This window comes from Odocoileus virginianus, chromosome 15, assembly GCF_023699985.2.
Source record: "Odocoileus virginianus isolate 20LAN1187 ecotype Illinois chromosome 15, Ovbor_1.2, whole genome shotgun sequence".
In the NCBI taxonomy this organism is placed as follows: Eukaryota; Metazoa; Chordata; class Mammalia; order Artiodactyla; family Cervidae; genus Odocoileus; species Odocoileus virginianus.
The window spans coordinates 6,627,549-6,646,699 of record NC_069688.1 but is presented as its reverse complement, the minus strand read 5'-3'; the positions used below and the strand labels follow the sequence as shown (position 1 = coordinate 6,646,699).

General features: G+C 48.4%; 1 protein-coding gene across 1 annotated transcript in view; it reads left to right on the top strand.

Moving 5' to 3' along the window:
• The window catches only part of TG (thyroglobulin), a 238,090-nt gene that overhangs the window by 53,964 nt on the left and 164,975 nt on the right, over positions 1-19,151 (top strand). The window contains exons 24-27 of the mRNA XM_070476976.1: positions 311-426; positions 2,102-2,210; positions 6,968-7,159; positions 12,310-12,474. Of these exons, the coding sequence (XP_070333077.1) occupies positions 311-426; positions 2,102-2,210; positions 6,968-7,159; positions 12,310-12,474 (582 nt within the window). The remainder of the gene's footprint in view (positions 1-310; positions 427-2,101; positions 2,211-6,967; positions 7,160-12,309; positions 12,475-19,151) is intronic.

Below are 19,151 nucleotides of genomic sequence, written 5' to 3'. Positions count from 1 at the left end.
TGCCAAGAAGGAGGCTCTGCCAGATGTTAATGGAGAAGCACTGAGGGACATTTGTTCTTTGTAGAGCATTTAGTCCAGCTCAGGAGATGCAGCTGTCTATTTCAAGGGTGAGGCCAGAGACGAATAGTAAAAATTACCACATATTGAGCATTCATCTTCACAAGAATTTTCTCATACTCCTCCAGTCCTCCACCAGTAGTCACTGTTACAGTCTGTGTGTGTGTTTGAGGGGCAGGGAGTAGGCGTTTGTGTCTGTCTGTCCTCTGTATCACTGAGAGACAGGTAGCTGACTGTCCTCTGGTTCTTGCAGACTGTGTACTGGACGAGGCCTGCGGCTTCCTCACGGTGTCCACAGCGGGATCAGAAGTGTCCTGTGATTTCTATGCTTGGGCAAGTGACAACATCGCCTGCACGACTTCCGATCTGGTGAGTCGTGGCAGCCGCGTGGAAGTTCTGTCTCGTGTCTGTCCTACATCAGACATGCCCTCATTGAATTGACACCACTCTGAGCAGATGAGGGAATGAGATTATCAACAAGTGGTCCCACATTTCCTCCATTTCTTCAAAATGATGGGATTTTGGGAAATTGAAACTGTAGGGGACTGGTGATGGCTCAGGCTGAAGCTGACATAGGGACTATTCATCTGAGCAGCATCATTTCCTGGTAGATTCATCAAAAGAGGGTTGCAGTGATGAGCCCCTTGCCTCTGTCCCCCACCCCCTTATCTCACTGGGCAACTTGGGTCACTGGACACACCAGAGCCCCAAATACCATCTGAGTCCCAGACTCCAGCATTCTTTCTTATTGTAGAAGTAAAATATGATTATAACTTTAAAAAGGAAAAGATAAGTTAAATATTAGAGCCACATGAAATTGTTCTTTCCATACGTCAAAGTGGTAGGGTATCGGCAATTTTAGCAGATGGGTCAGGGCACCTGTAATCTGGGACCTAAAACTCAGATCCTTTCCACCTGCAGGAATGTTTCCTGCTTAAAGGCCTTTCTTCCCTCTGCATACCAGCATCTGTTCAACGAGTCTGATTTTTATCTAAAAAGCAAGGAGAGTGATTGCTTTCCAAAAGCCTTTGTTTTAGCTTCTGCCCTCCCCAAATTCCCAAAATTGAACTGGGAAACTCAAAGTTGGGTAACTCTGGAGGAGGCAAAGTACTAGAAACAAGACATAAATGGATACAGATTTACCCCAGCAAACCCACACAGCAAGAGCTCTGGAACTAGAGATCAGAGATAAACAAGAATGACACGATTTATAGATGTCTAACCTCCTTATTTTCAAGCTAAAGAGTCTTCCCCTGATCCTCACCACATACAAGCCATGTGCCAAACAAGGTCTTCCACAGGCTGGCCCCTGCCTCTCTCTCTCCCACCCACCACCTGCCTCCCATCCCTGTAACAGACAGCCCCTGACAACCACTGGACCTAGTTAATCAAAACACCTGTGGGATCCCAGGTCTCCACCTCCGCCATGTCCTCTGCTTAAAATCCCTTGTTTCCCCCTGACAAACTCTTATTTATACATCAGAACCCCACCTGGATTCACTTTTCCTGGGAAAATTTTCTAGCTTCTGTTTCTCAGTAGAATTAACCACTCCTGATTGCCCTCTCCCCAGAACACCTAAATTGGCAGTGTCGCCCAGTGGTTGTTTGGAAAATAGAATCCAACTGGGATTCATATCTCTCCACTCCATAATTAGCTGTGTGGATTTTGCAATCTACTCATCCTCTTTAAGCCTGGGTTTCCTTATTTTAAAATGCACACATCAATAACACTTACCTGATAGAGCTGTTTTAGAAGTTACAGAGATGATCACACACACACACAAAGAATTAAGCACTCCTTTTTCAGGGGTAATTATCTCCTCTTTTATGACATGTATCTTTGCAGCTAACACTCTGGCTGGAATTTACTGCTTACCTGTCCGTGTGCTCCAGTAGAAAGGGAGAAATTAAGGAGGAGGTTTCCTCTCTTACTTATCTCTGTAGCCCCTGAGCCTAACTTTGGGTAGAGTTTGGTCAATGTTTGCTGAATTTATTATTATGTTAAACATCACAGGACTTTAATGGAGCTTCTTTCCATCTTCAGGGTGAAGATGCATTGGGGACCTCGCAGGCCACCAGCTTTGGAAGTCTTCGGTGTCAGGTGAAAGTGAGGAGCAGGGAAGGAGACCCTCCAGCTGTGTATTTGAAAAAGGGTAGGTTGATGATCTGGATGACTGGAGGGGCCCACTGGATTCACGTGTTCACAGTGTTTGGAGCTGCTTTCCCACAGGGCGAGTTTAGAGGGGTGGCACGCTGCTCCAGGCCCCAAGGGATGGCGGAGGCCCTCCTGCAGGTGAAGGCCTGAGTTGAAGAGCAGACACGAAAGCTGCAGGCAAAGTCAGCTGAGTCCACCCCGTGCCCCGTGCAGACCCCTGAGTCTGCCTGTGATACCGGGGCATTCCCAGCTTGGTCCACGGGCCCTGAGCTTCCTGCAGCTGCTGGTACCGGCCCTCCGTCTCAGGGACCTCCACCACAACTGCTTTCCTCTCTACTCTCCTCTCTCTCTCATAAGCAGTCCAGACCTCCAAACACTTGTCTCTTCCCCACCCTGCACTCAGGAGCGCCTCCGGCTGTAGTGCGCACACGCAGTACCATTGGCCCGTCCCAGGTAGCGCTAGTTGTAAAGAACCTGTTTGCCAATGCGAGAGACATAAGAGACACGGGTTCAATCCCTGGGTTGGGAAGATCCCCTGTCGTAGGAAATGTCAACCCACTCCAGTATTCTTGCTCAATAACTCAAGGTAAGGCCAAGATTCTGCCTTTCAAATAACTTCTCAGGGGTGCCAAAGCTGCTGGTTCATGGACCGCATTTTGAGTAGCGAGGGTATCTCATAATTTATAGTTTATGGCTCACTTCTCCAAACATCCTTTCATTCCTCCCCTCACAGAGATTCTCGAAGGAAGACGAAAAGGGTATCATAATCCCTGTTTTACAGATGAGGAAATTGGGGCTCAAAGTGATTAAGAAAGTGGCCCAAGGGCTTATGTATTGCTAGAAATCGGGGATCTGCATTTGAGCCTAAGTGTGTCTGAATCCCCCATGCGGCCTCACAGAGGGGGACAGGGTGGCACTTCTTGGTCACCGTAGCACGTGTGGGAGGAGCGGTGGACCTCTCCCAAGAATCCTATGGCATGCACACTCTGCCCTGTCCGCGGGGCCACGACTAGGCTCTGCCCGTGAGCTGTGATATCTTTGCTAGTCAGGGCTCCCTGGCCTCACTTCCTGCAGTTAAGGGTGAGGCGCTGGAGCCCACCTGATGGGTTGACCCAGGCCCTGATGCCGCCAACTCTGTGATCTTGGGCAGGTTTCTTGGCATCACAGGCTGCTGGGCCTGCATTAGTCAAACGGGAGCTGCAGGTGGACCGAGGTTGCTGGGAGGTGGGAAAGAGGGTGCTTTAGAATGATGCGATGCTTTTAAAACAGCCTGAGGCACGTGGTGAAGAGCAAGCTCAAGTGGAGGTTTCTACGATCCTTTTCACTCTTGCCAATGGTTTCCCAAAGACCCAAAGCTGTGGCTCTGGACAGGAAGACAGGGCAGGGAGCCTGAGCGAGGACTAGGGGGTTGGAATGAAGGTCACTCCCCTAGGTCCATGGCTCTGGGCAGGCAGCCTGGCCACCAGCAGCCACAGACTTGCTCTGCAAGCAGCTGGCACTTGCAGGGAGGCTTGGTCCGCCCGGGTCCAGTGCCTCAGCTGACCCCGTAAGCAGGCTTGGTCCACGGCAAGGACAAGCGACCATGTCCTTCGGTCTCTGGCTCTTCTTTCGCCTAATACCTCCACCCCGTCTTAAATGAGAGCTCCCCTGTGAGGAGGGAGTCCAGCAGGGTTCTGTTTTCTCTGATCTCTGGCCAGGGTTTTAGAATTTCTGCCCGTGTTTATTCCAATTATTTTTACTACCCGTTTTGAAAAATAACAGAGCACAGAGATCATTTTCTGAAACAGAAAACCCAAATAAAACAAGTAACCCCTCTCAAAAATGTTCTTGAAAACTCTGCTTTGGCCTTTTATCATTTTTTTTAATGCAATTTTATTTCTTTTTAAGTGTTTGTTATTTTTTTCTCATCTCCTGAAAGTTTATACTTTGGAGGAAAATTGCGAGGGAAATTGTGAAGCTTCTTTGCTGCCAAACTGAATCAAGGACAGAACTGTTTTTTGCCCTTTTTTGTTTTGTTTTGCTTTTTATTTTTTCAAGCAGAAAATGCACAGACCCAGCCATTCTGAATTGTGGTGTAAGGGAAAGGGAAGGGAGGTGGGGGTAAACTTGATCTAGGTTTAGACTCACCCCCAACGTACTAGTTCTTTGATCAGCAATGCCTTCTTTATTTTACTTTCTGTAAAAATGGGAATACAGTGCCACAGCTGAGGTAGAAAGGACACAGTTTCTGAAGGTCTCTCGAAAACTCCATGGCGCCCAGTAGGTAGTCAGCATGTCCATCCACACGCTGGAGCTTAGGTGACCTGGAAGATGGTACAGCTTGGCTTGTCCTTGAGGGCCATTCTCTGCCCAAGCCCGTGGTCTTGACCATGGAGGAGGAACCACATGCTTTTTCAGAGTAAAAGGGAGTCAGGGCCTGAGGGTTCCTTGGAGATTGTCTAGCCCTCATTTCACAGAGGAAGCCTAGAAACAGGAAGCATCTGGTCACACTTCATCCAGGGGACCCAAGACTTCAGGCCCTGCCTCCCCCAGCTTGGGAGGATCTCCCAAACCTGCTCTATTGTTCACGACTTGACCACCGTGTGGGTGAACCCAGCACGGCACACCCCATATGTGTTTACCCAGAGCCCGTGGTGGGATATGCACTTCAGCAGGTGCTATGGATGCACCTCTGATCAAAATCAGAATCACAGCTGATAGAGGAATTGATCCAACAACAAGAGCACTTCAGAGGGTGATCAGTGCTTTGATGAAAATGAAACAGGACATTGGGGTAAACATGGACGTAAGGTACCTAGAAGAGACACATTCATGGAGAAGAAAATGGAGAAGTGGTTACTAGGAGCTGGGGAAAGTGGGATGCAGAAACAGTGTTTGATGAGGACAGAGTTTCAGTTGGGAGGATGAAAAACCTTTCAGTTCTGGAGGTAGATGGTGGTGATGCTGCAGATCCTGTGAATGTACCTTTTTGCCTTTGAACTGTACACTTAAAAATGGTTAAAATGGTAAATCTTTCATTATGTATATTTTATGACAATTTAAAAAGGAAAAGAAAAATGGACGTGAACTGCTTTGGGTGCTCAGATGTCAGAACGGAGGATGGGGAGGGGCCCACATGCCCACATCTCAGGGCAGGCTGTGTGGAGGATGCCCTGGGAGCTGAGACGTGGCCCTACCGTCTGGGCGGCCCTCTCTGCAGGTGTGGAAATGTTCCAGAAGTCTCTGCTGTCCAGCATGACAGCTGGTAGCTGCGTGGCCACTGGGCACTTGGAATGTGGCTATTGCAACATGACTCTGATGAACTGGAATTGATATTCGAGGAGTCACACATGGCTGGCGACTCCCACCTCTGCCAGCAGGACTGGGTCCAGGAATCACAGCTGGTGTGAGAGCAGTTGCTGTCCCAAGTGGCTTAACCACTGGGTGAAGGATGGCAGAGACTTAGTAGAGGCACAGACAGTGTAAGAGAGATTGAGGGTGAGAGGTGAATTCTAACCCAATAAAGCTGGGACATGGGCTCTTTAAGTTAAGCTGGGCTTTGGTGCATGATGGGCCTGGCACAGTTAGAGGGCAGTCAGGCAGCAGGGGCTGAGTGAGCCAGGGCTTGGAGGAAAAGATGCTGGCTTTTTTGGGCACCTGTAATATATCCGCTGAGTGTCAGCTAAGGGCCAGGTTCATGGCTCAACCTTTTAATGTTCAGTCTATCTTTTCATCCACTCAACATCATCTGCGAGGGTTACATGCCTGGTTACAGGAGAGGAAGCTGAGATTCTGAGGAACTAAGAACTCACATGCCCAGGGTGCTGCGAAGATTTGCACTTGGGTCTGTCTGGTTCTGAAGCTTGCACTCTCGGCTGTAAGGTCTCCCCCAGCTTTAGGTGTGTGAGTTGGTTAAGACCTGGTGACCTGCTAGGCCACTGGGAGGTCAGGGTGACCTACAGCACAGGCTCTGGTGTTCTTTCTGCCACCGATGAACTGTGTAAACCTAGGCCAGACTGCTCACTTGCTAAGGCTCTCTTTCCTCAAATGTAAAATGGACATAATAATAGAACAGACATTTTGGCTGTAGTGAAATATATGTGTATATATATATCTGATAAAAAACCTCATATTTGCAAAAGGATGCTCTAAAAATAACTGGCCTGTCTGAGGCAAGAAGAAGCCTGTGGGCTGCTGGGTATCACGTAGTGCTGTGTGTCTGCAGCTTGCCGTCTTTGGCTGTGTGTGTAAGTGCCGCATTGGCCTGTGGTTTGATGGCATAGAGCAGGGACACGCTGGGGACACTGCAGGTCAACCAGGGCGACTCAGCATCGCAGCAGCCAACATGCCTGTGCACCACGCGTTCGCGTCATTGTGTTACAGAAACGCACGTGCTGGCAGAGCATGCCGAGCCCAAATCCAGAACGCTGAGCCTGAAGTGAGGTTGTCTGGGCAAAGCGTGTGGTCTGGTGTCTGTGTACACAGTTAGAGCTCAGAAGATATTTACTGGTGATAAAACCATAATAAATGCCTGCTCTCCACATCTCCCCTGCAGACCCTCCAAGGTGTGGTGGGCGTTTGTCCGGGTCCGCTGATTTGGGGCTAGGTCTCCATGATCTGCACCCACGGGAGGTCCAGGGGTTTTATGACACAGAGGGCATCTCTCTGGACTGAACTCTGCACCTGTTGTGGTCAGAGGGTCCACTGTCGTGTGACCAGCACAGTCTGCGTTCCTTTTAGAGTTTGAAAAAGTTTATATTTTTGCTTTCCTCCCAGGCCAAGAGTTCACCATCACAGGTCAGAAAAGATTTGAACAAACTGGTTTCCAAAGTGCACTCTCTGGAATGTACAGGCCCGTCGCCTTCTCAGCCTCAGGAGCCAGTCTGACCGAGGTCCATCTCTTCTGTCTTCTCGCCTGTGACCGTGATTCCTGTTGCGATGGCTTCATCCTCGTGCAGGTCCAAGGAGGTAAGGTGACGGTGGGGGCCAGAGCCTCCTCCCTCTTGCGCGACCTGTGGTCTGTAAAATTTGAGGGTTGCTGAAGCTAGTAGGCACAGCACGGGGAATGCTGTGGGAAGCAGCAGGCATGAGGGGACCACCGTCATTTGGAAGGTGATATTTACAAAATGAGGGATGACTGTGACCCTCCCAACAGGTCACATACTGTGCCGGCCACTTCACATGGCAGCACCACGTTTCTCCCTGCTGTTGTCTTCAGGGGAAGTATTTCAAGCTCCATTTTTACAGACGGAGAAACCGAGGCTCAGAGAATTCAGACCAGCGGCTCCTGGTCACCCAGCTTATGACACATCCAAACGTGTGTGGAGTTCTGCTGTGCCCAGGCTTGATACACAAGATGGCATGAGTGTCTGAGGCCTTGGGAGACGTGAGTGCAAAGGAGAAAGAGGCCAAGGGGACTTGACGGCCAGGGAGGGCTGTCTAGAAGAGGAGAGACTTAGTCCAGGCTTTGCGGGCTGAGTAGTGTTTAGAGGGCTTCCCAGGTGGCTCAGCAGGTAAAGAGTCTGCCTGCCAGTGCGGGAGACCCAAGAGACGTGAGTTCGATCCCTGGGTCGGGAAGATCCCCTGGAGGAGGAAATGGCAACCCACTCCAGTATTCTTGCCTGGAGAATCCCATGGACAGAGGAGCCTCGTGGGCTACAGTCCGTGAGGTCACAAAAGAGTTGGACACGACTTAGCAACTGAGTGCACATGCACGCATGCCGTGTTTAGAGACACGCATGCACAGGCACACCTCGTTTTACTGTACTTCACTTAGTTGTGTTTTTGCAGATGCTGTGTTTTTTTTTTTTACAAATGGAAGGTTTGTGGCAACCTTGCATTAAGCAAATCTATTGGTGCCACTTTTCCAGCAGCTTTTGCTCACTTTGGGTCTTTATGTCACATTTTGGTAATTCTTGAAATATGTCAGGTTCTTTCATTATTATTACATTTGTTATGGTGATCTGTGATCAGTGATCTTTGATGTTACTGTTGTAAAAAGATTACAGCTCACTGAAGACTCAGATGATGGTTAGCATATTAAAGCACTTTTAAGGTAAGGTACGCACATTGTTTTTTTAGACGTAATGCTATTGCACACTTAGTAAACTACAGAACAATGTGAATATAACTTTTATATGCACTGGGAAACCAAAAATTCATGTGACTCACTTTATTGCAATATTCGCTTTATTGTGGTGGTCTGGAGTCAGACCTGCAATAGCTCTGAGGTGTGTCTGTATATGTCTCTATGTCAGCCTATATTTAGAAACCCTGCAATTCAAATCCAGGATGACTTCTGCCTCTTTAAACTAAATGTTTTTTCTGAGGACACCACAATTTCCCCAGATGTCCAATTACTCACCAGACCATAGGGTTTTTCAAGTTGGAAATGTTGATTTCATTTTCCGTAGGATCATATACAGAATAATTATTTTGTTCCATGGAGCCATAAGCCCACATGATCCTTTATTTTCCATGACATTTCTGGCTAGCAGCTTGCCAGCCTTTCCCCTTCAGTGTAACCCTGATCTGTGAATTATGTGGGTTTGAACAGTGACCTCGAAATGCTGCAAGTTAAGCTTTTCTTTAAGACACACATCAACCAGCAGGCAGATATGTTTCCCAGTCTTGTCTGGTGGGCAGACCTGGAATTTTAACTTGTGAGCTTTGGCTGGATCTGCTCGTGACCAGGAGAAGAATCCTCTTCCTGCTGTCTGGGAAGGCACTTAATTTCTGGAAGAGTCTCCCTGCTCCCTTGTCCCCTCCTCCCCAGCAAGATTCCCACCCCCTCCAAACTCCCACCCTAAAATGGCTTTTTTTCCGCTGATAATTATTAGTGAAAACTCATGAGATTTCCAGACCACATTCATGAGCCTACTTGTACCCCAATAAGTAGCTGAAGCCACTGGGAAGTGGGGTTCAGTGACCCTTGCATGGCCTGAGGCTCCTGGCATTGTAACTGAAGCCGGCCTGCGGGTTCAGCAAAGTGATTTCAAATCCCCAGCTGTAACAAACACATGAAAAGATGCTCAACATCACTCATTATCAGAGAAATGCAAATCAAAACCACAATGAGGTACCATTACACGCCAGTCAGGATGGCTGCTATCCAAAAGTCTACAAGCAATAAATGCTGGAGAGGGTGTGGAGAAAAGTGAACCCTCTTACACGGTTGGTGGGAATGCAAACTAGTACAGCCACTATGGAAAACAGTGTGGAGATTCCTTAAAAAACTGGAAATAGAACTTCCATATGACCCAGCAATCCCACTCCTGGGCATACACACCGAGGAAACCAGATTTGAAAGAGACACGTGCACCCCAATGCTCATCACAGCACTATTTATAATAGCCACGACATGGAAGCAACCTAGATGCCCATTAGCAGACGAATGGATAAGGAAGCTATGGTACATATACATATGGAATGTATTGGAATATAATGGAATATTACTCAGCCATTAAAAAGAATTCATTTGAATCAGTTCTAATGAGATGGGTGAAACTGGAGCCCATCATAGAGAGTGAAGTAAGCCAGAAAGATAAACACCAATACAGTATACTAACACATATATATGGAATTTAGAAAGATGGTAACGAAAGCCCTATATGCAAAACAGAAAAAGAGACACAGATGTACAGAACAGAATTTTGGACTCTGTGGGAGAAGGCGAGGGTGGGATGTTTCAAGAGAACAGCATCGAAACATGTATATTATCTAGGGTGAAACAGATCACCAGCCCAGGCTGGATGCATGAGACAAGTGCTCGGGCCTGGTGCACTGGGATGACCCAGAGGGACGGGATGGGGGGAGGAGGTGAGAGGGGGTTCGGGATGGGGAGCACGTGTGGATCCATGGCTGATTCATGTTGGTGTATGGCAAAAGTCACTGCAATAATGTAAAGTAATTAGCCTCCAACTAATAAAAATAAATGAAAAAAAAAGAAAAAAACTAAAAAAAAAAATAAACAAAAAGCTTGCAAGTCTTTAAAAACCATTCTAACTAATAAAATGCTCTAATTAACACCAAAAAAAAAAAAAAAATCTCCAGCCAGCACCCACCTCTCAGACACCCGCAGTGCTCACTGGATGCTAGTTAAAGAAAAGAGCAGCCTGCGTTTCTCTTCCCAGCTCTGAGAGGCGGAGGGAAAACACGACCTGCCTCTTGTTTAAGTCCATGATCCTCATTCTTGGTTTATGAGCCGGGCAGCCAGAGTTCAGGCTCCTCTGGGCTCTCTGCGGGCTCTTACGCATCCCTGCTGCCCTGTGCTCCAGCTGGGGCAGACCAGCCTCCCGTTCCAGCCTCTGTTGCCCCATCCGTGAGATGATGCGGCCTCACCAGCCCGGGGATTCTGGGATTCAGCAGTGTTAGCTCACATCACCTGTGGTGCGGTTCACACGGGCTTGTTCCCAAGTGCACCCGCCTCCACCGGCCTGCACGGTCAGGTGAGCACCTCTGTGGTTGGTGCTGAGGAGCAAGCGTTTTCAAAGCCCTTTCTGCGACTTTGATATGACGGTCCAGGCGGTTTGAGAGCCACCGAGTTAGTTAGTGGGTCTCTGAGATAAACGTTCACCACTGAGATGCTGCTGATAGTAATGGTGACGGTGATTTTTAGCTACTCAGTTAAAAGTGGGATAGGAGAGAACAAAACGTCAAATTTATAAGCTGGGCATTGGTGAGTCATCTATTTTGGGGACATTTTGGTGAAAGAGGTTTGAAGTATATCTGCATTTGGACATAAATTAGGATAACAGAGGGGATGGGAGATGTGAAGTGTGTATTTCCATTTTTTTCCCCCCAGGAGAATCTGAACAACTGTACTACCTAACAGGATTATGTATCCAAATTGGTATATGGTATGTAAATTATATACCATATAATGGTATGTATGGTATAAATTGTATACCAAGTAACAGTATATGGTATAAATAATATACCATGTAATGGTATAATGGTATAAATTATATACCATATAATGCTATATATGGTATATACATTATATAAATTGGTATATAGTATATAAATTCATTTGGTATATAAATTACTTAATTTCTAAATCTCAATTAACTTAAGCAATGTACTTATATGAGGCTTAATTTCCTCATCTGGAGAAGGAGATAAAAAATAATAAGAATTAAGAGAATTAACATTCTTAAAACACAGACCATAGTGGCTGACATGTCACAGGCATCCCAACATTTGAGTTACCTTTATTGATCTAACTAAAATCACTATCAAATTCAGTTAGGGGGCAGGTAGGTCTTTCTGCTACTAAATAAAGTCATAACATTGGGGCAGCTTTTTTAAGATTCAGAGTTAGAAGATATATTCAAGACAAAGTGGTCCAATGCTTTCCAACTGCCAAATCTAGCAATGGATCCTCTGTATGCATCCCAGGGACATGGGTGGTCAGCCTTGACTTGCATCCACCCAGAGACAAGGAGCTCATTTCCTACCAGCAAGGCTTGTGCCATGAGTGTACAGCTCCTGGATTTTAATAGTTCTGTACTTTGACTCTGAATACTCCTTCCTTGGACTTCCTTGCCGGTCCAGTGGTTAAGACTCTGTGCTTTCCAGTGCTGGCTGTGTGGAGTCAATGCCTGGTCAGGGAACTGAGACCCCACACACCGCATAGTGCGGCCAAAATAATAACCATAAATAAATTAAAAAAATAATCCTGAGCTCTTCAAGATTGATTGTGTGTGTGTGTGTGAGACAGACACAGAGAGAATTGGAGACAGGGGTGGGGTGGGGTGGGGTGGGCACTGTTTATTTCCTGCAAGCCTCAAAAATGTGGACAGTGGAGACAGAGGACGCTGGCAGTAGGACCCCTGGTGGTATCAGAAGTGTAACTGCTGCTGATCCCGTGAGGAAGGGCTCTCGTGGAGGGGGAAGTGGTGGCCCTCCTCTCTGGACTTGGCTGCTAAGACAACTGCAGGACGATTGGGGAAGGATGGGCCAAATCCAAAGCAGGCTCCTGAATTCCTGTGCCCGTTCCCGAGGACTGGTTCCCTGCCTGCATCCTGCGAGCCTCTCAGGGCGCAGTCGTGTGTCTCCAAGGGGCCCCTGCTTGGCCCCCATAACACCCGCCTCTCCTCCGCCTCGTGACTCTGCAGGTCCTCTCCTCTGTGGGTTGCTGAGTTCCCCCGATGTCCTGCTGTGTCACGTCAGAGACTGGAGGGACCCTGCGGAAGCCCAGGCTAATGCTTCCTGTCCCGGGGTGACCTACGACCAGGACAGCCGCCAGGCGACGCTGCGCCTGGGAGGCCAGGAGATCGGGGGTGAGTGTCTGCCTTCGTCCCGGGTGCGTTCCTCCACCGAGACCTGGGCTCACCAGCAAGGTCTGCTCCTCTGCTGGGTTCCCTCTCTGTATCCTGAGGAATTCATCCTTCCGAAAAGAATTTGTACCAAAATGCTGCATTAAAAACAACCAGAGCATCTCAGCAATGCTCCATGAGAAGCGTGGTGAAGCTCTGGGGCCTCAGGTTGGCTCAGGATAGGCAGGCTCAGCGGGATGGCGTGCTGACCTCGGCCAGGTCTGCTCACGTCCTGGGGTCGCTTGGCAATTGGATGATGTTGCTTGGACTTGACCGCGGTGGCCTGGCCCTGCTTCAGTGCCTCGCCTTCTAGATGAGCGTATTCTCCTGCGGGTGGAAGTGGGAGCGTGTGTGCATGCCAGGTGGCTTCAGTCGCGTCCGACTCTTGTGAATGGACGGTAGCCCACCAGGCTCCTCTGTCCATGGATGCTCCAGGCAAGAATCCTGGAGTGGGTTGCCATGCTCTCCTCCAGGGGATCTTCCCAACCCTGGGATCCAACACACATCTCCTGTGTCTCCTGCACTGGCAGGTGGGTTCGTTACCGCTGGTGCCACCTGGGAAGTCCCAGGAGAGGGAGAGAACAGGGAAAGCAAGCCGGGCCACTGAAGGTTGAGACTTGGGTCCGACACTGTCACCAAGACCTCACTGTGCTGGCCTCACCTGAAGTCAGGGCTGGGGAAACATACTCCATTCTTTAGCGGGAGCGACTGCAGAGTCCTGTGTAAAATGTGTGGTTCCAAGGAGGGGTGAAGAACTGGAGGCCAAAATGCAATCTGTCTCCCAAGTGAGTGCCCCCCTGGGCAGAGTTCCCCTTCTAACAGTTAAGGAATTCCAGGCGGTAACCACTGCACCGCCCGTCCTACTTAGAGGGGCACGAGGAACCGTGGGGCCCCCGACATGGGCTCAACTGATGGAAATGACCCTTGAGCTGGCTCCTTGGTCTTTTGTCTTTGAGAAGCTCTTCCAACCTTTTCCTCAAGCATGTAAGTGTTGGATCTAAAGGTCACCCTGAGATCATGCACCCCACCCCTCATTTTACAGGGAGGAGCGTTAGCAACTGCGGCCACAGTGGGCAGTCAGCTCTCTCTGCCTCCCCTGGCCCTGGGTGGCCTCCACCTGCAGATCTCTACCTGGGGGGGCCTGAGACTGCTCTGTCCTGAGCCAGGACGGACCACACCAGTGCACCTCAGTGTGGTCAGGACCAGCAGGCAGGCTGAGCATCACCAGGGGATCAGGAGAGATACGCGTTCTCAGGCCTCTCCCCGAACCCCCAGGGATCCACTCTAACAGCCTGTCTGATGATGCCATGTCTGCTAAGTCTGAGAAGCTCTGAGTAAGTAGGTGACCTGGAAGTTCTCTTCTGACCTCAAGAGTCTGAGTTTACAGGGCCCAGTTGCTCACTTACTTCTTCAGATCCAGTTTGAGGTCGGGGGCAGCCTGGCTCCATCTTATCTACTCTCTGCTCTATTTATCTGCCAGCCCTTGAACGTCAGAGCTGGACCCTGTGGTTCCAGTCCACCCTCTGAGTGGAGAGGGGCGAAAGCCCATGCTGGTGTCAGCCAGAAAGAGGAGGGAGGGGGCTGACCTGTCAAAAGAGCCGTGAGACCCCCTGGAACGTGGTCCTCTATGGGCTGGCAGAGACTGGGTCCTGCCTCCCGGAGAAGTTTCCACGCTCTGCTTCTCAATGTGCTGCAGCTCTTGGGGTTCTAATGGCAGTGAGCTCAAGGTCACCTCCTCCAAGAGCCCTCCCTGACTACCCACAGAGCTTATTCCTTCCTCCTCTGTGGACCTTTGAGCGTGCTTCATGCGTTGGTCTTTTAGGAAGCGCAGGGCAGTGGGCAGTGCGCTGAAGCTGAGCCTTTGTCTGGCTGCTTCCCTCCCTGGCCCAGCTGAGAGTTTGCCCCGTAGTGCTGAATTACAGTTTTGGACACCAGCTGTGTGGCCTTGAGCAAGCCAGTAAATGTCTGCAGGCCTGATTGCTAATGGGTTAATGACAGCTCCCCGGTCACTGGGTTGCTGTGAAGATGGAAGGAGAGGATAGACAATAACAGTAGTCTTAGAAACGTCTTCCATCACACTTACTAAGAGCCAGGCCCTGCTCCAAGGTCTTGAGCTGTTCTAACTCACGGATCCTCAGCATGGTGCTTTGGGGGAGGCACTAATGTTCCCATTGTTCCCATTTTACAGCTGTAGACACTGAGGCAAACAAGTGAGGTTTCCTAAGGTCTCAGAGCTGTAAGTAGAAGGGTTGGGACCTCAGTCCAGGCATTCTGCCTCCAAAGGCCTCCAAAGTGACTTTCTTAACTGCTTCCTTATATCGGTACTTTCAGATGATCCCCGTGTAGAACTTAGTAGAATATTTGACACACAGTATTAATATTACATGATATCATTAAAAAAAAATCTGTCCTTTTTAGATTATATTTTAAGAACTAGACTTATTATATAGTATATAGTAAGATCTGTGTCTTATTAACTTCTGGATTCACACTATGGAACATAAGACCTGGAATAGAGACTGTACATAGTACCTGTGGAATGCCTATTTACCAAAGCCTGGAAAAAAATACTACAGAATTTGGTGGAATTCCATGAAGATTCGTTTCTTTTGTGGTAAATAAAATCAAATAGTTTATTTCTATAATGGAAAGTAAACATATGGGATCCATTATTCTGAGAGGTAGCCCAGGGTGAAAACGAGCATTTGAAGAAAGACACATGATCCATTCGTGGGCAGTAAATGCAGAGTGAATCACTTAACACAGAGCGTGTGCTTGGTCCATGCCCAAGACTGTGCCCTCGTCTGGCCTCCGTGAGACGGAGTGCTTACTTTTGAAGGTTTTTTCCCAGGGCCCTGGGTGTATATATGTATCTTGGGGTCCAGGTGGAGCTTTATGAAGGGAACACTTTGCTGGGAATTTCAGGCAGCCTCAGTCATATTCGTGATGTTCCAGATTGAAGGTTGCTTTGTGCACAGAATGACTTGGAGGTCACCTCCAGTTGGGAACTGTAGGGAAAGGAAGGGATCCTTCCTTTCCACAATAGGAAGTCAGCCTCAAGTTCAATTAACCCCTGAGAAAGTAAACATAGGGATTAAAATTCTTATTAAAGTGCGAATAGCTGAAAAAAATCCTTTCCTAATGGCAGATATTGATGAAAGGAAAGAGGAGTGAGAATTCCAGGTATCTGAACAGCTGATGGAGCCAGTGTAGACTGGATTGGGAGAATGTGAGAGGGGGTAGGGGCAATAAAGAGGAACTCCATCCATCCCACAGTGGTTGAGGGTCAACTTCTCTTCCTTCCATTTAGCAAATGGCTAGATGCTCATTAAAATACAGACTCTGGAATCAGACCTCAGGAGGCAAATCCCAATGTGAATGCTTACTCATTGTACGATCTCTCTGTGTCTCGGCTTTTCTAATTATAAGATGAGTTTTATGGTGATTTCTGATGCTTGGGGAGGTGGGGAGGGTCCTGGGAAGAATGCACGTGAAGCCCTTGGAGTACTGCCCAGATGGGCACTGGGTAGATATTGGAGATGCTAGAGCAGTGGTTTGCACTGAAAACATTGCAGTTGAATCCTGCTTCCTCCTCCCCCACCAGTTCCATAACCTTGTTCAAATCACCTAACCCCCCCGCCCCGAACCTCAGGGTTTTCATCTGCAAAATGGGGGTGTACTTTTTAATATCTTACACAGTGAAGCAGGGCTTCCCAGGTGGCTCAGTGGTAAAGAATCCTCCTGCCAATGCAGCAGATACAGGACCATGGGGTTTGATCTCTGGGTCGGGAATATCCCCTGGAGGAAGAAATGGCTACCCATTCCAGTATTCTTGTTGGGAAAACCCCATCGACAGAGGATTGCTAACATGCACTACAGGCTGAAGTTTAAGGTGTGGTTTTCTGAACCCCAAGTCCCTGGTCCCCTGCCTGCACATCCAGCAGAAGCGCTCTGCAGGACGTCTGGTTTGGATGTCGACTCTTGTCGGTCAGCTCACAGGGACGCTCAGGACCTGCTTTGGCAGGTGGCCTGGTTCGTGGAGAATGAGCATTTACTTAGAAAGTGTTAGTGAATGGAACACCCTAAATTCAAATAGTAAGCATGTCAGTATCCGTGTTGCATTTTACAATGCATTTTTCCATCAGCTCAGTTGATCCGTGTTTGACAGTCTGGTGAGACCGAGGCCATCTGAGGCAGAAATGTGAGATTGTATCACACTTTTGTTCATGGGAGTGAGGTTCAAAGCTGTGACGTGTCACATTTCAAGAAGCTATCTTTGCATTAATTGCCGTGGCTAGGGCTTCAATTGCAGCTTCGGGGATTGGAGTTGTCAGGGATAGTGCTCACTGTCTGCTGAGATGGTCCTGCACCTGCTGGCTGGAAGCAGAAAGTGCTTCAGAGGGATCCTTCCATCAAAGCAGCAAACTAAGGAGTCTGGTAATTGAAAAGTGTGCTGCCTGGCCATCTCTCTGGGGCTGCTGAACTGCAGTCATTGGGTGATGAATGTCAGCTACCAGCCTGCCCTACTCCAAGAGTTTGAACTGTGGGAGGAAGGGAACAAAAGATGCAGGAGAGGCGGAGGGTCGAGTGTGTGCTGCAGTGCTGAGTGGGGGGTGCAGGACAGCTGTGGGGAGGGGAGTTGCTGAGCTCACCCGTCCACCTCTCGTCCTGAGAAGCAGCTGGCTGTGAGGTGCCCAGCCAGGCAATTGGATCACTGAGATGGGTGGAGCGGTTTCTGCTCTCAAGGGGCTCACAGGCTAGTTGGAGTGACCTATAGGGACATTATTAAAGTGTGGTGGGCTTCCTATTTGCCCATCTTATGGACTGATGACAGATCATTGGACACAGAATCCCCCTGAGCATGTCTTTACTCTGTCTTAAAAAAAAATTTTTTTTTTCTGTAGCACAATTTTGGGCTTCCCTGGTACCTCAGTCAGTAAAGAATCTTTCTGCAATGCAGGAGACTGACTGCCAATGCAGGAGACCCAGGTTTGATCCATGGGTTGGGAAGACCCCTTGGAGAAAGAAATGGCAACCCACTCAATATTCTTGCCTGGGAAATCCCATGGACAGAGGAGCCTGGTGGGCTACAGTCCACGGGGTTTGAAGAGTAGGACACAACTTAGCAACTAAACCACCACCATAGCAAAATTTTATGTGTGTATGAAACAGGGTATTAAAATTGAATTTTCATCGAGACATCAATACACAATAGGTATGACATTTCCAAGTGAGGAATCACTGTAGACATTCAATGTAAATTCTCAAGAACCATTTCCCAGAGCCCAAAATACCTACTTGGATGATGTAAAAGGTAGCAAAACAGAGGAGAATTTTGTAAGTAGGCTTATTTGGGAGAGAGCTGAGGAACATGTCTCCTCTTCTGTTAAGCCAACCAACCCTTTCTCACTCCAGAGGAGTTTAGGGTAGACTTCTGATATTACCCAGAACAAACAAATACATCTCCAAACAAACAACCCCATGAATCACCTGGAAACCATCTTATTGGCACTTTTCACTTGCTGTGAGGTTTCTCTTTGCTGTCACCAGCTTTCTTGTTAACCTTTGTGCCTGAGTTGACATGAGTCTCAATCGAGGAATCCGCTCAGAGTTTTTGCCTCTCCTAAATTCCCAATGGACATCTCTGGACGTTTTCAACTATTTGGTGTTGGCTAGATTGATCTTGTTTCTAAGAAAAAAGGCTTAGTAATCTTTAAGCTCTGGAGAAGGACATGGCACCCCACTCCAGTCCTCTTGCCTGGAAAATCCCATGGACGGAGGAACCTGGTAGGCTGCAGCCCATGGGGTCTCTAGGAGTCAGACACAACCGAGCAACTTCACTTTCATTTTTCACTTTCATGCATTGGAGAAGGAAATGGCAACCCACTCCAGTGTTCTTGCCTGGAGAATCCCAGGGACGGGGGAGCCTGGTGGGCTTCCGTCTATGGGGTCGCACAGAGTTGGACACGACTGAAGCGACTTAGCAGCAGCAGCAGCAGCAGCAATCTCTAAGCTCTGTCTCATTTCTGACAGTGACTTGTAGTATAAATGAATAAAAAATAGGCAGATTAAACATCTCCTAATGTCCATAGGGATTTAAAATTTGATGGGAAAAATAGGCCTTGGCAGAAGTGCTCCTGGGTTTGTTCTAAATCCTAGAGCTTCATGTGTTGTTGGTTCATGGTGAGGCTCAGCTTGCTGGCTGGCATTCTCTTCTTGGGAGTCTGTTTTGTATCAATGATTGTCATTTTCTTGGAGTGCTGGGGGCTGAGAGGGAGGAACTCACATGCCCCTATGATGCTTGTTGTCACTGGATGACTCTGGAGTGGATGTACGGTGGATACCTACACACGGATGGCCCTGTCGGTTCTTTACAGTAGCCATCACTAGTGCCAAGCAGAGCCTGAGACTAGGGTTCAGGAGTGTAGTTTATGTAGGAAGGACAAGGACTAGAAGTAGAGACACGGGGGAGAATAATACAGAGAAGAGAAAATGGCCAGTAAAGGATAGATTCTGAAACCTGGGCTTTCCAGTTTAGGAAACTGCCCACCCCCAGTTCTGTCAATCCCAAAGGAAATCAACCCTGAATACTCACTGGAAGGACTAAAGCTGAAGCTCCAATACTTTGGCCACCTGATGTG